The 16,270-nt window shown below is 33.3% G+C and overlaps 1 protein-coding gene across 5 annotated transcripts in view; it reads left to right on the top strand.

The window, feature by feature from the left end:
* Grik2 (glutamate ionotropic receptor kainate type subunit 2) overlaps positions 1-14,629 on the top strand; it is a 581,876-nt gene extending 567,247 nt beyond the window's left edge. For 2 of the 5 annotated variants that reach the window (XM_005070409.4, XM_040733252.1), the window contains exon 17: positions 12,985-14,629. In XM_005070409.4, coding sequence (XP_005070466.1) covers positions 12,985-13,149 — 165 coding nt within the window. In that variant the 3' untranslated portion in view covers positions 13,150-14,629. Of the gene's footprint in view, positions 1-9,220; positions 9,308-10,696; positions 10,836-12,984 lie in introns of those variants that run through there. The other 3 variants (XM_005070410.4, XM_040733253.1, XM_040733254.1) reach the window with 3 other exon arrangements.
* Positions 14,630-16,270: the final 1,641 nt, after the last annotated feature.

The raw sequence follows: 16,270 nt of genomic DNA, 5'->3' as shown, positions 1-16,270 counted from the left end.
TAATTTTTGGATTATATTTTCTTTGATGTTATAGATGTTGTAAATGTTGTCTAAGATTCCAGGAACTATTGCATTTTAATAAACACTCAAAAGAAATGCTTGCCTTTCTCAGACAATACCCATGTTTTAGAGCATATTTACAAAGCTCGTTATAACTGAATAGAGCAGCTTAACAAACATAATTTTGATTCTCAGAGCTGAACAGATATTGCAGTAGTTAAAAACATTTATTGCTCTTGCAGAGGACTTGGGGTTCTATTCCCAACACACAAATGGTGTCTGAGGACCATCAGTAAATCCAGATCTAGATAACTCCAAGATCTTATTCTGTAATTCATGGGCAGCAAGCATAAAATACACAGACAGATATACAAAAAAATATATCCAGACAATTAAAAATAAATGCATTTACAAACATTTGAAAGAATTTTGATTCTCTTTTAACTATGATAATTGGTTTCATTTTTAAGGAGTTTAATTTTTATAAAATCATTTGTAGCTTGAATAACTCATGCATAAAATAATGTTTTAACTATTTTGAGTTTTCCATTCTTTAAAGGGTGGGCATAATTCTGCATTATTTTGTTTTCCAGCAATAATAATAGCAAGCACTTTGATATTTGTTATTTGGCTTATTTATAGAAATATTTTCTTCATTGTGCAATTTAAATGTATTTTCATCTGCACGTTGTTTTTATTGTATATAAATTACTGAGTTGGTGGCACTAGCCGGGCGTTGCTGGCGTTAGCCTTTAATCCCAGCACTCGGGAGACAGAGGCAGATGGATCTCTGTTATTTCGAGGACAGCCTGGTCTACAGAGGGAATTCCAGTACAGTCTCCAAAAACAATACAGAGAAACCCTGTCTCCAAAAACAAAATCAAAAAAAAAATTACTGAGTTCTTTGACATAGAAACACAAAATGATGCCCCAAGTAATTACTTTATCATTTTAACCATAGACTAAAGTTAGTTAATGTGTCTGAAAAGTATAATCTAAAAGTGGATACCAAGGTATTAAAATCATATTTTGTGTATTCTACCTTGGAAACATGAATGTGCCAAATTTTCACCTACCTTTTGGGAATATATGGTATCATGAAAGTATGAGAAACAATTGTTCCAGTCATAGTCTATTTCTGTCAATGTACTTGTTGCTAACAGAGAACACAGTCAATTCTCTACAAGAATTACTAAGTTATATTTTTCCAAGAAATTAAAATAAAATGTTTGTGTATACACAGAAAGTTTTTGTTTATAGTTATAATAAATATAGAAGAAAGCTGTAAATATAAGGACTAGAGGCACAAGAAATTTCAACTGCTTGGTTTGATTTCTGGTAAGAGGAAATCTGAGTTATTTAAATTTTCAGGTCAAAAGATGTTTTGTTTTTAAAAGACAATTAATTTTCTTATAATAATCATGTATTACTTCAGAGTTTCGAAGAATTGTTATAACAGAAGTAAGGATTATTATAATAATTTGTATATTGATAAAAGTCTTGCAAAACAGTCTAAGAAATATTCTAACATTTACTGTCTATAAGTGATGCCTAAATAAAATACAAGCATCTACACTTTTAAGTAGCTACAATTAGTGGAAACAGTTCAACTGAATTTTATTTTCAAAAGTTAGAACATCTAGGATAATGTTCAATGGAAGACATTTCAGTTGGAAAATTTACACTTACATAGAACACAAGCTACAATTGAGAACAACCTGAATAAGCAGTGTATTTCCTATGATTTTTATGTCACTGTCTAAAAGTTGGGTGTTCTTCTATTTCCCAAATAATATGCTTTTAAAAATGTCATTTATGTAAAAGTGAATTCTGTAAAACAGCATGTTTATATTCATGTTCTTCACTAATATTCCAAATTAGTTAATCCATTCCTATTATTTGATAATAATAGACTACCTTCTTTATCATTATGAACTACACTTTAAAATTAAGGATGGACCTTGACGAATAATTATTCTACCTTTAAAAAAGTAGCTTTACAGGTTTTTTTTTTAGCTTTTTTTTTCTTTTTTTTTTATATTTTATTTTCCAGTTTAAATTTAGATAAGAAACGAGGTTGCTTCACAAGCCAGTTCCAGGTACCTCTCCCTATCCCTCCCCTCCTCCCTAGACCCTTCCCCAAGAGTTCAGGGTGAGAGTGCACCTCACATTGTTCTATGGGAGTCCAAAGTCCGTGTGTATACTTGGGATGGGTACTGATCTGCTGCCCAAGGCTCAATAGATTCCCTAGGCCTCCTCACTGACACCCAGATTCAGGGGGTCTTGATCAGTCCCATGCTGGATTCCCAGGCTGATGCCTGGGATTCAAGAGTTAACCTTTATCTGGTCAGCTGTTTCTGGGGGTTAAACCAGCCCAGTCTTAATCCCTTTGATCATCAGTCCTCCCTCTCTGTTACTGGCTTTCTTGAGTTCAGCTCAGTACTTAACCAAGGGAGTCTGCCTCTTCTTCGATCAGCCACTAAATGAAGTTTCTGTTTCCCAGACTCTCTGGCCATAGGATTGTAGGCTGGCACTCCACAGATCTATGTCTAAAATCCATATATGAGAGAGTACATGCCATGTTTCTCTTTTTGTGACTGGGTTACCTCACTCAGGATGGTTTCTTCTAGTGTCATCCATTATCCTGCAAATCTCATGATTCCATTATTTTTTTCTGCTGAATAGTACTCCATTGTGTAGATGTACCACTCTTCGGGTGAGGGATATCTAGGTTTCTTCCAAGTTCTGGCTATTACAAATAAAGCTGCTATGAACATAGTGGAACAGACATCTTTGTTGTATGAATGGGCATCTTTTGGATATATGCCTAAGAGTGGAGTTGCTGGGTCATGTGGTAGGTTTATTCCCATTTTTCTGAGGAATCTCCATACTGATTTCCAAAGTGGCTGAACCAGTTGGCACTCCCACCAGCAATGGAGGAGTGTCCCCCTTTCACTACATCCTCTCCAGCATAAATTGTCATTGGTGTTTTTGATTTTAGCCATTCTGACAGGAGTGAGATGGTATCTCAGAGTTGTTTTGATTTGCATTTCCAGGATGGCTAAGGATGTTGAGCACTTTCTCAAGTGCCTCTCAGCCATTTTAGACTCCTCTATTGAAAACTCTCTATTTAGTTCTGCAGCCCACTTTTTAATAGGGTCCTTTGGTGTTTTGGAGACTTGCTTCTTGAACTCTTTGTAAATTTTGGAGATCAACCCTCTGTCAGATGTGGGATTAGTGAATATTTTTTCCCATTCTGTGGGCTGCCTTTTTGTCTTGCTGACTGTGTCCTTTGCCTTACAGAAGCTTCTCAGTTTCAGTAGGTCCCATTTATTAATTGTTGATCTCACTGTCTGTGCTACTGGTGTTATGTTCAGGAAGCTGTCTCCTGTACCAATTCGTTCAAGGGTACCACCCACTTTCTCTTCTAAGAGGTTCAGTGTGGCTGGATTTATGTTGAGGTCTTTGATCCATTTGGACTTAAGTTTTGTGCATGGTGATAAACATGGATCGATCCGCATTCTTCTACATGCCAGTCTCCAGTTATGCCAGCACCATTTGTTGAAGATGCTTTCTTTATTCCATTGTATATTTTTAGCTTCTTTGTCAAAGATCAGATGTTTGTATGTGTGTGGGTTAATACCCGGGTTTTCAATTCGATTCCATTGGCCTACCTGTCTATTTTTGTGCCAATACCAAGCTGTTTTCAGGACTATAGCTCTATAATAGAGCTTGAGGTCAGGGATGGTGATGCCTCCGGACGTTCCCTTGTTGAACAGTGTTGTTTTGGCTCTCCTGGGTCTTTTGTTTTTCCATACAAAATTGATTATTGTTCTTTCAAGGTCTGTGAAGAATTGTGCTGGTATTTTAATAGGGATTGCATTGACTCTGTAGATTGATTTTGGCAGGATTGCCATTTTTACTACATTGGTCCTACCTATCCAAGAGCATGGGAGATCTTTCCATTTTCTGAGGGCTTCTTTAATTTCTTTCTTTAAAGATTCAAAGTTCTTACGATACAGGTCTTTCACTTGTTTGGTTAGTGTTACCCCAAGGTATTTTATATTTTTTGTGGCAATTGTAAGGGGTGATGTTTCTCTGATTTCTCTTTCAGCCCTTTTATTATCTGTATATAGTAGGGCTACTGATTTTCTTGAGTTGATCTTGTAGCCTGCCACTTTGCTGAAGGTGTTAATCAGCTGTAAGAGTTCCCTGTTAGAGTTCTTTGGGTCATTGATGTAAACTATCATATCGTCTGCAAACAGTGAAAGTTTGACCTCTTCCTTCCCAATTTGTATCCCCTTGATCCCCCTTTGTTGTCGTATGGCAATAGCTAGAACTTCAAGTACCATGTTGAAAAGATATGGAGAGAGTGGACAGCCTTCTTTATTCCTGATTTTAGAGGAATTGCGTTGAGTTTCTGTACATTTAGTTTGATGTTGGCTGTTGGACTACTGTATATAGCTTTTATTATGTTTAAGTATGTCCCTGTTATCCCAGATCTCTCCAAGACCTTTATCATGAAGGGGTGTTGGATTTTGTCAAAGGCTTTTTCAGCATCTAGTGAGATGATCATGTGATTTTTGTTTTTCAGCTTGTTTATATGGTGGATTATGTTGATGGATTTTCGTATGTTGTACCATCCCTGCATCCCTGGGATGAAACCTACTTGATCGTGCTGAATGATTGTTTTGATGTGTTCTTGGATCCGATTTGACAGTATTTTATTGAGTATTTTTGCATCAATGTTCATGAGGGATATTGGTCTGAAGTTCTCTTTCTTAGTTGTATCTTTGTGTGGCTTGGGGATCAAGGTTATTGAAGCCTCATAGAAAGAGTTTGGCAAAGACCCTTCTGTTTCTATTGTGTGGAACACTTTGAGAAGAATGAGTATAAGCTGTTCTTTGAATTTCTGGTAGAATTCTGCACTGAGGCCATCTGGACCTGGACTTTTTTTGGTTGGGAGACTTTTGATGACAGCTTCTATTTCCATAGGGGTTATAGGTCTATTTAATTGCTTATCTGTTCTTGATTTAGTTTTGGCAAATGATAGCTGTCCAGGAAGTCATCCATTTCCTTTAAATTTTCAAATTTTGTGGAGTATAGGTTTTTAAAGTATGACCTAATGATTCTCTGGATTTCCTCAGAGTCTGTTGTTATGTCCCCCTTTTCATTTCTGATTTTGTTAATTTGCGTGTTCACTCTCTGCTGTTTGGTAAGTTTGGACGAAGGTTTGTCTATCTTGTTGATTTTCTCAAAGAACCAACTCTTCGTTGCATTGATTTTTTGTATTGTTTTCCTGGTTTCTACTTTATTGATTTCAATCCTCAATTTGATTATTTCCTGGCATCTACTCCTCCTGGGGGATTTTGCTTCTTTGTGTTCTAGAGCTTTCAGCTGTGAGGTTAATTCTCTGGTATAACTGTTCTCCTTTTTCTTCATGTGAGCACTCAGTGCTATGAACTTCCCCCGTAGCACTGCTTTCAAAGTGTCCCATAGGTTTGGGTATGTTGTGTCTTCATTCTCATTGAATTTGAGGAAGTCTTTAATTTCTTTTTATTTCCTCTTTGACCCAGGGATGGTGCAGTTGAGCATTATTCAATTTCCATGAGTTTGTAGGTTTTCTGCAATTTGTGTTGTTGTTGAATTCTAATTTTAAAGCATGGTGGTCTGATAAGATGCATGGAGTTATTCCAATTTTTTTGTAGCTGCTGAGGTTTGATATGTTGCCAAGTATGTGGTCGATTTTTGAGAAGGTTCCATGTGGTGGTTAGAAGAAGGTATATTCTTTTTTATGTGGATGAAATGTTCTATAGATATCTGTTAATCCCAGTTGGGTCATTACTTCTATTAGACCCTTTGCTTCTTTGTTGAGTTTCTGTCTGGTATTCCTGTCTAGTGGTGAGAGTGGTGTTTTGAAATCTCCCACTATAACTGTGTGGGCTTTAGATGAGATTTAAGTTTTAATAATGTTTCTTTAACGAATGTGGATGCCTTTGTATTTGGGGCATAGATGTTCAGGATAGACACTTCATCTTGGTGGGTTTCACCTGTGATGAGTATGTAATGACCTCCTTCATCTCTTTTGATTGATTTTATTTTAAAGTCTATTTTGTTAGATATTAGGATTACTACCCCTGCTTGTTTCTTGGGTCCATTTGATTAGCTTTACAGGTTTTAAAACATAGTTCATCCTGTAAGAAAAAAAGAAAAGGAAGGAAGGAAGGCAGGAAGGAAGTTAGAGAGAGAGAGATTCTAAGCCCCTTGAACTTACTGTTGGTAAAGAAGAATATATGTTTCTCCAGAGTTAGTTATGCTTTCCACAACCAGAGACACTGATCCAATACTGTTTAAACAATGCCACGCAATATAGAAAATGAGCATGGAAATTATGTTTATTCTATTTATTTGTTTCTTTTGACTTTTACAATTTAGAGACAATAAATTACATTTCTCCCTTTCCTCTCCCACATTACCCTATTCACTCTATTTCAAATCCAAGTCCTATTGTTCATTAATTGTTACTATGTAAATATTTTGTATTAACTGTTTCTTTCAAAATTATTTTATTTATTTTTATTTATTTGTGTGTGTGTGTGGTGGGGGTGGTGTCTATCAATGTGCATGCAGGTACCCAGGGAGGTCAGAGGTTAGATGCCCTGGGGCCACCTGATGTGGTTTCTGGGTACTGAATTCTGGTCTTTTCAAGAGAAGAGAGGATCCTCAGTTGTAGAGCCCCTCTCCAGATTCTGTTTGTATTGAGAATACTTTTAGGTTACCAATTTTTTATCCTACTCACTTTAAAAAATTTATTTATCAATTATGTGTACATGTGGAGGTCAGAGGACAACCTATGCAGTTCTAATATGTGGTTCCCAGGTATAGAACCAGACTTGAAAGGTGCATTTATATGCTGAACCATATTCCCTAAGATTTCCAAGCTTTCTATAATGTTTAATTATTTTTAGTCACCAATTTTTGAAGGACTGGTTTCATAATTTAGAAGACATAAGAGCACAGCTCACTTTTGTCTCACTTGGTTTAAGTCTTCTCAGGTTTGACTCAATATACAAACTTATGAATTTATAATTTAAAAATTAAATGTTGTAATAACAGAACCTGTCATTTCCTACATGTATGCAAATAGAAAGCCTTTTATTAAGAATAATCTTATTTACAAATGGAAGCTATAACTACTGATTACATTGAGGCCAAGAGAAGAACTGCAGTTTCCAAACCTGGCCAGTAGGGGTTAGGGAAGAGGTGGGAACAATTGAACAATGGCAACTATAGGCAGTTCATGTTTGACCCAACTTTTATATGCAATTGTTAACGTTATTTAAAGGTTAAATCTCTTAAAAGAAAAACAGATCTTAATTAATAAGATCAAGATTTTACATGTAACTGTAATATGAAAGTAATTTGTTGTTATAATATCACTGATAACATGATACATTTGGCACATTAGGTACTTAAGCTTCCTGAACCTGCCTTAGTTGTGAAACTATTAGCAGGAATTTGATGATCGACACCTTTCTCCTTAAGAAGCATACATTTCTGTACTGTCTAAACAGCTTCTGAAGCTTGCAGCCCTTATTTATTCTTTTTTTTTTCTAGTTTAAGTAAGCTTAAGAAATGTAAAAAGGTGGAGTAGTTCTGTGCTTGTACTCTCATTATACTTAAAAACTGTAATATAAAATAGTGGGTAAATTTGTTTGAAATAAAGTTTCTGAGACTACTTTATTATTTTAATTATTAATATGTTTATTAATATAAAACACCCCAGGCTGAGTGTAGCATGCTTTGTTGCTTAATTCTCTTACCCATGTTTTTTTCATTTTTGCATACTTTTTTTCTTTGATTTATAATTTCAGTATGCTAGATTTAAATTGTAAGTAAAGAAGTAGTCAAGTGCTTAGTTGGCAGTGAACTCAAGACAAGGGAGACAAGCACTATATCAAAATATTCAACGATAGAAAGTTAAATAATAAAGTTTGTGCCTCCAGTCTGATACTATTGACATGTAAACCTGAGAAAAAGAGTTTGAATTTTCAAGGCTTAGTTTTATTTTCTAAAATTACTGCAAAATCGGGCTCTCAAAATTGTATGTGTAAACTCTCCTCTGACAAGGATTTGTAAATATTCTAACTTTTTCATAAAAGCAGAAATAACACAGAATATTAAGACCAAAGCAGCTATAAATTTTAAGCATTTGTGTTTTACCTAGTCATTTACATTCTTCTTTCATTGCTTTCCTGCTGTGTTCATCCAATCTTCGGTCAATTCAAAATTGTGATACATAAGTTACAAGGTGCTGATATTTTTTAAAAGATTCCAATTGCAATCAAATATGTCAGGAGGAAGTTATATTTGGTCATATTAATTGACATTTATTTTGTTAATATACCAATACTTATTTAAGTATTACATGACATTTACATGTTTCCTTATGCTTTAGATATTTCTTTAGTAATTACTTAATGTGATATAATTTCCTGTAACTGATCTCAATGACTGTTTTGAATTTATCCTCGTGTATGTGACTTACAATTCATGAGTAAATGACTAATAAATATTTCCATACATTTTCAATTCCTTTAGACAAAAAACAATTGTAAACACTTTTCAATGAAAAGCAGAATAATGTTTAATTATTTCTTTATTTTTTTAGACCAGGACAATGGGTCACATAAGTGTATATTTTGACAGTAAAACATATCATATGATTATTTCTTCAGATGACAAATAGATTTATTTAACATGAGGTTAATAAATTTAAATTTGAAAAAAAAGAGACTAGATCATTTTCATTAGCTACTTGTTTTAACATAAAGTAAACTTCAAATATGTCAGTGTTGTATATGGAGTATATTTACAGGCAGATTTCTTATATTAAAACAATTGTGTGCATCAGAGTTCTTCCACATTGTGAGTCATACTACTATAGGTTAGAAAGTTAAGTTGTGGAGAAAATTTAATTCTGGTAAAAGAACAATGGTAATTTTAAATCATTTATGTATTGATTTTGATTTCACTTATAATAAAAATATAACATAGGGCTTTCCAAATAAGCCATGCAAAAGATTTCAAGCCCTTCATTTATAGACATATGTACATAATAGGTTGATTCATTCAATGTAGTAAATTTTATGAAGAATTTTACTTATTTCAATGCAATTATACATGCTAACAGCTCAAAGATTTAAATTTTCATTTTCAGGAATCTTCTATTTGGTTAGTGCCACCATACCATCCAGACACTGTTTAGTAAACTTTTGAAACTTTCTAAAAGAGGTTTTTAATGATGGTTAGTATCTTTGTGCCTTTCTTTTCCTTTTTGTAGTCTATTACCTTAATGTGAAGAAACATTTTACTGTTGTTTTCACTCTAAGGAACTTCTCATACTGAAGGCCACAACACTTGTGTTTCACCCCCAACAAAAGGTTTTGAAAGGCAAGGTACTTTGCTGTCTCTCATCTCTTGCTCCTTTCACTCTATTCCTTCCTCTCTGAGCTTTGTCCTCTTTGATCCTTTTACTTCCTATTATTCCTTCCTTTTTTTTCTTATATGACAATCTATGGAAGTCATATTAAGTGTACATGAATATTTTAAAGCCATTTCAAATGTAAATAAAAGAAAATCCCAATTTTAGCAACAAGAAAAGCAACTTATCTCTCTTGAATGATATGAAATTAAATCAATAGGTAAACATCATCGTAAATATTTGAACAGCATGAAGTAAAAGAATGAAGGCTGACAAAAAATGCCGTGTGGTTTTAACAAGAGACACATACACATATCTATTTGGTGAATTTTCAGTTCAGGTTTGAGGTAGATGAAGGGGACAACACATTAAGAAATCAGTAAAATTAATCAGAAATCTAGTTCAAATTTTATGGTTATCAAATTCTTTTGAGATTGGAGTGAGGAAAAAAAAGAAGAAAAACTATTGTTTTATAGTGACTTTATTCATAAATAAAAATATTTCTGGTAATGGGACACTGATAGGTGAAAAAACTACTGGCAAATTTCAGCTCATTCAGAGAGAAATTAGTAAAATTGGTAATTTAAAATTATATAATAAAGATCACAGATTGATTTAAAATTCTGTGATAAAAGTTTTCTTTATTTCATAATTGTTTGGGAAATGAGGTTACAATTTACAACTTTTATATGGTTCTAAAGTGTATAAATATCACTTAAAATTATTTAATATTATAAGAGATAAAATGATTGGTTATTTAAATGAAGCAATATTTTATCTATGTTTTATATTAACATTGTAAATTTGGTACTAGATGACATTAATTTAAAAATTTTTATACGTACCAATGTATAGTCTGAAGCAAGAACTATACACCAAGAACTAAATGTCTTATTACAAATGAGATAGAATCCTTCCCAATAAAATGTATATGTACATTGATATTTTTCCCATGAAAAAAGCAACTTAGCCAATTTCTTGAGCAGAAATTTAACGTTTACATTTTGTTATGTTATGAAGCTTACACTATCAAACTGAAAAATAAGTTAAACACTAGCTAATATTTGGAAATTCTATATTAAGTAAAGCCATTTTCAAATTATTTAAATTCATTCACATCTTAAGCCAATTTTAAATGTCAATGGCAACAAGGTCTAATTCTGTCATATTAACTATTATATTAATCAATTCTTCTATTAAATGTTTCAACAGAGTGTCAAGACTATCTTACCTCAAGACAATGTTTTCTTCCCCCTTTTGGAGTCAGATTTTTCCATTTCAACCGTGTTGTCATCATCACCATCTTCATCATCATTATCATCATGTTGTTAATAAATACTTCTCATAGAAGGTATTAAGCAATATGCAACACCATTCCAATGTACCAGTTGTCAGTGGTATACAGAGACTTAAATTAAAATGTCATGAATTTCAAAAGCTATAATTTAACATATAATGAACTCCAGGTAATAATTTTGCAATTCATGGGGAATTCATGACTACCGTTTAATCTTTACCCATTACAAGTTCTAATACATCAATTTTTTTACTATTTCAAAGTTATTAAATCTTAAAGTTTTTTATTGTATTTTATGAAACTTCTAAGATGCAAACAAATCTTTGTTCAGTGTATTCAGAGGCACTGTTAAAAGAAAAAAAAACACTGGAGTGATGTGAAGCTGTGGTTAACTGGGTTGCTATTGGAAGATCATATATGTGTGTAAACAACAAGAATTCACTCTCTTTACACTTCAGTGAGAGTAGAATACTAAAAACCCAGAGACTAAAGATAAAAGAGTGATAATGAGGGCAACACACTGAGGGAATAAAACTAAACTGAATGAAGATAAATTAACCTGTGGAAGAAACTTTCAGGAATGAAACTTGCATTGTATTCTGAAGCAGTAGGTTAGAGTCACACTAAGCTTTAAAGGACACAGCACATAGATCAGACAGGCTAGGGATGGATGCCCAAGCAGAAAGGGATGTGTGAAGAAAAGAGAAAGGATGCAGAGGGGGACAGGCACATAGGCAATGGAAAGGGGACTCATTCAGAGAAATCTTGGTGGGAAAAAACAGGAGACACAGAATTTGTCCTGTTTCTTATATGATGATAAGCACATCTTCTACTGACTTAACCTTTAAAGATTCAACAAAAGAAACAAAGATTTAAAAACTCTTTCAGAAAAAGTGAGGATATGGTCATGAAATAAAATGCAGGCAGTAGAGCTATGTCAAAATCACAAAACTATAGTCAGGCTGTTTTACAGGGTGTACACAGTTGAAAGTCACTTTTTCTCTGAGTTACTTTGTAGCAACCCAGAGAGGCCTAAATACCTTATAATTTTGAGTGTCATAAAAGATTACACATGCAAAGTGTTTTAAAACCATTAGACACATGAACTATAATTTTTAAAACCTGTATCCTAAGATGATAAACTGCAAAGCAACAAAGGCTAACTCAGCAATATGTCTCAAAATACCTATTTTTATCTCATCCTGTTTCATATCTTCTTTTAGAATTCTGTGAATTTTCATAAATGTCTACCTATGTATGTTGTTTACATTTTGTTTCTTCACATAGAAGATGTTAATTTCAGTCTCAGATCTTCTGAATTTCAACTATAATGTGAAATTTGTTCAGGGATCTGATCTGTGTGTTTAAATCAAGTGAGGAAAGAGATTAACAACATTTTCTTTCACATTAGTGACTCGAATATGAATAGCCAGAGGCTGTACTAATGAGTTCTAGATATTGATGCATAATTTGTGGAAAATATATTGCCAGTAAAATGGAAATTTCAGGGTTATTCTTTTCTCATGGGGTAAACTATTTTTCACCTTTCTTTTATGAAGTCATTATTGATCAATTTCAGCTGATGTTTGTTTTGGCGTTTAAAATTTGACAGCTTCCCATTTCATGATTGTATCATATATGTTTCTAGTCACTGTCAATTTTGTAGAGATATAATAATAGAGAAACTTGTAATTTAATTACAGAAATTTTGTTTATATTTTATGTTTGTCTAAGTACCATTTTGTTGTTTTTGAGTTAAAAACAGTAGAGAAATAATGTTTAGAGAAAATTTGTGTATCTCATCGTCTAACCCATAAAGATACATTTTCTATTATAATTAATTAGGTAACACTATTGAGTATCTGGTAGAGATTTGTTTATATTTACACTTTAAGGTAGACATCAATATAATAATCAATTTTCCATAGTATCATAAGAAAATCTAATTCAATCTATTTAAATAACAGAAATTATTAATGGAGAGATTATTTCACTATGTGATGGCAAAATTCTTTACACCAGCCCAGAAATGTAATACTCTCATTCTATGTGTCTTCTACTAAAATGTAATAATTTGATATAATCATCATGAATTAATCTAAATGTTTTAAGGCTGGCATGCTGGTCAGTCTGTGAGAATGATTGCAAAATCATGTCTGTCTATCAGTTTTGTAATGTCCAATCTCTCTGTGTTCTCCTGTAGAGGTCCTTCTGTAGTGCTATGGTGGAAGAACTGAGGATGTCCCTGAAGTGCCAGCGTCGGCTAAAACATAAGCCACAGGCCCCAGTCATTGTGAAAACAGAAGAAGTTATCAACATGCACACATTTAACGACAGAAGGTTGCCAGGTAAAGAAACCATGGCATGAAGCTGGGAGGCCAGCCACCCAAGCACAAACTGTCGTCTTTTTTTCCCAAACAATTTAGCGAGAATGTTTCCTGTGGAAATATGCAACCTGTGCAAAATAAAATGAGTTACCTCATGCCGCTGTGTCTATGAACTAGAGACTCTGTGATCTAAGCAGTTGCAGTGATCAGACTTGACTTACAAGCACCATGGATCGAGCAAGTCACACGGGGTTACACTGTTTATCATGGGTTCCTCCCTTCTTTTGAGTGAATGTTACATGCAAATGTTGTGGCTGGTTTCAAATGCAGTCCAGGGTTAAACTACAGGCTCCTTCTGAAATTCAACTATTGTCAGGAGATTGCCAGTTCCCAAAAGGGTAACCAATAAACGTCTTAAGAATAAAAGTGTGTTGAATCAGCAAACACTGTAGTGTTACAGGAAACAGTACAGTCTCCTCACTAAGATAATGGAGGTGATAGTGATCCTAGCCCCCAATACTCAGTCTAATGATCATATGAACAGACAATATTTGCTCACAAATGTGAAAAAATGTAATACTAAACACTTCAGAATTCCCTAGAATTTGAACAGAAAGCAGATTACCATCCTTTACTTCTCTTCATTTTGTTTTTCTTTTTTAATATTTTTTGTCATGGATTGAGCTATAAAGGCAATTTTTTTTCTCAAATTACTCACAGGCATCACAATCTTCTGTCCCTCCAAAGCCTTTATCCTAACCTATGCCAGAAATAAAAAAGCAACAGTTGCTTCAGATAGTCTTAATTAAAAGATGATGTTTTGCAATCATTATGGTTCTTTGTAAACAGGACTCAGTGTTTCTGGTTATACGGAAGACGAAGATTTATTTCTGATATTCTGTTTTGCCAACTGAAAGTCTCATTCCTGCTATAAAGACCGTTATGGAGCCTGGGCAAATTTCATTAATAAAGAACAGGACTTGTCATCTATAGAAAAGTACATAATAGAACTTTGCAGTGGACTGCATTTACAAATAGTCACAATATTAAAAGAACAAAACTTCTTGAGCAGTTTTTTTTTCAAAAAATGTTCAGGTTTATTTGTGGAAATGCAAGATTTCTATGAAAATAGTTTTTGTATGGAAATTTTTGTAATACTTTTTATCAACAAATAAGAACATGTGTTCCTGTCAGGGGTGTGATGTCAAGCATGAATGGTAGTGCGTGTGCACCACCAACGTTTGGTGAAAACTATTTTTATCATGAAAAAGGAATCATAGAAGAGAAATATTTTCAAGTTAGATAATATAAAAGCTAGGTGCACTACCAACACTGCTTACCATGCCACACCCCTGATTCCCACAGGTGGATACCATATTGTAATGAACAATTGTGTGTAAAATGGCAAAAAGACACAGATCTCTTGACAACATTGTGAAAACAGTTGAGTGCACACAGTTTGCTGTTTGAATCTAATGCACAAAAATTTTCAAAAAATCCATTAAAATTATGTCCATTTTACTTTCAGCTGTGGCTTTGATTTTCTGTTGTATGTGTAAAGGGATGTAACATGTACTTTTGTACAAGAACTGTAGAAGAGTAATTAATTCTTAGGGTCTCAAAGTTAGTATTTCCTAAACTTCCAGCAAATAGGAAATGGCCTGCCTGGAGATGCTGCTATTCTCCTCCTCCTCCTCCTCCTCCTCCACCTCCTCCTCCTTCTCTCTCTCTCTCTCTCTCTCTCTCTCTCTCTCTCTCTCTCTCTCTCTCTCTCTCTCTCTCTCTCTCTGTCTCTCTCTCTCTCTCTCTCTCTCTCTCACACACAACACACACACACACACACACACACACACTGTTTCTCTCTCGCCCCCCCACACACTTAGATTTAAGGTAGCTAGAATGAGAAAAACCATGGTTGTGGAGAAAACAAACCTTGTCCTCTTTCAAGTTTAATTGGAAATTGACCACATTTATTGTTCTGCTTTGAGCTTTGCAATGATCACGTCTCTATTTGATGTTCCACTCATAGCTATTTAAAATATTTTTTGCATTGATTATTTAATAAAGTTCACCAGAGAACAAAGAAAGGAAGTTTTATATCATAACACATTAATAGAAACTGTAAAACAAATTATAACAGATTTATGCATTGAAAAACAAGTCTGTATGATTCAATTGATTTCCATGATTAATTAATTAATTCTAAGAAAGAAATTATCCCAGAGCCTCTGACTGAAAACCATTAGTAAAATTTCTAAAAGTACTTCTTAAAATACTCAGAATTACAGAAGCAAGTTGCCAGAGCTTAATTAAAATGTATACATATGAGTGCTTTAAATACTTTTGTACAAAGATTATTATCATATTTCACTATTTTATTAATGTTAAAGTTTTAGAACCATATAAATCACTGCTAAAATATCAGTTTTGGTATGTTTACTAGTAAACAAGTACAAATTACATGAAAAGTATTACATGTTCAGATTACAAAAGCATTTTTTGAAAACCAAATATTAATTCTTTTGAAAATGTCATTTTTTCAATAAAAAATCTTCAGTATTAATATTGTAGATAAATCCCATGAATATATAAAATTTGACATGTAGACTTGCACATTCAGTGAGAAACTGGATCAGAAATCATCACTTGAAGCAACTCATTAAATAAAATGAACTCTCAATAGACATTTTTGAATATGCTTTAAAGCAATAATTTTATACCTTTTTATAATATATGTGTTGATAATGCTAATTGTCTGACCAATCATGTCTTAATTTGACTTTAAAGTACTCTATAAACTTCAACTTTTATCACTATGTTTATTAATCTATGGGCATAAAATTAAAACTTTATGGTGAATAGTCAGAAGATAATGACTTTGATTTCCAGTAAAATTTGATAATGATTTTAAGAAGTATTGGATTAAAGGCTTTTTAAATATGTAACAAACTTACTACATTCAACTTTAAAATTAATTTTGAATATTTATAGTATATGTTCTTTACAATTCTAATTCCTAAATAATGTCTCAATAATGACCAAATACTTTCCTATTTTAGGTGCTTATACATTTATGAGATATTCATTTAGTTGTAATTAATAAAATTCCTAATTACTTGCAAACCTAATACCAAATTATGAAGAGAAATTCTCTGATAAAGA

Source organism: Mesocricetus auratus, unplaced genomic scaffold (genome assembly GCF_017639785.1).
Source record: "Mesocricetus auratus isolate SY011 unplaced genomic scaffold, BCM_Maur_2.0 Super-Scaffold_100029, whole genome shotgun sequence".
NCBI classification, from domain to species: Eukaryota; Metazoa; Chordata; class Mammalia; order Rodentia; family Cricetidae; genus Mesocricetus; species Mesocricetus auratus.
This window is presented reverse-complemented; position numbering and strand designations above follow the sequence as displayed.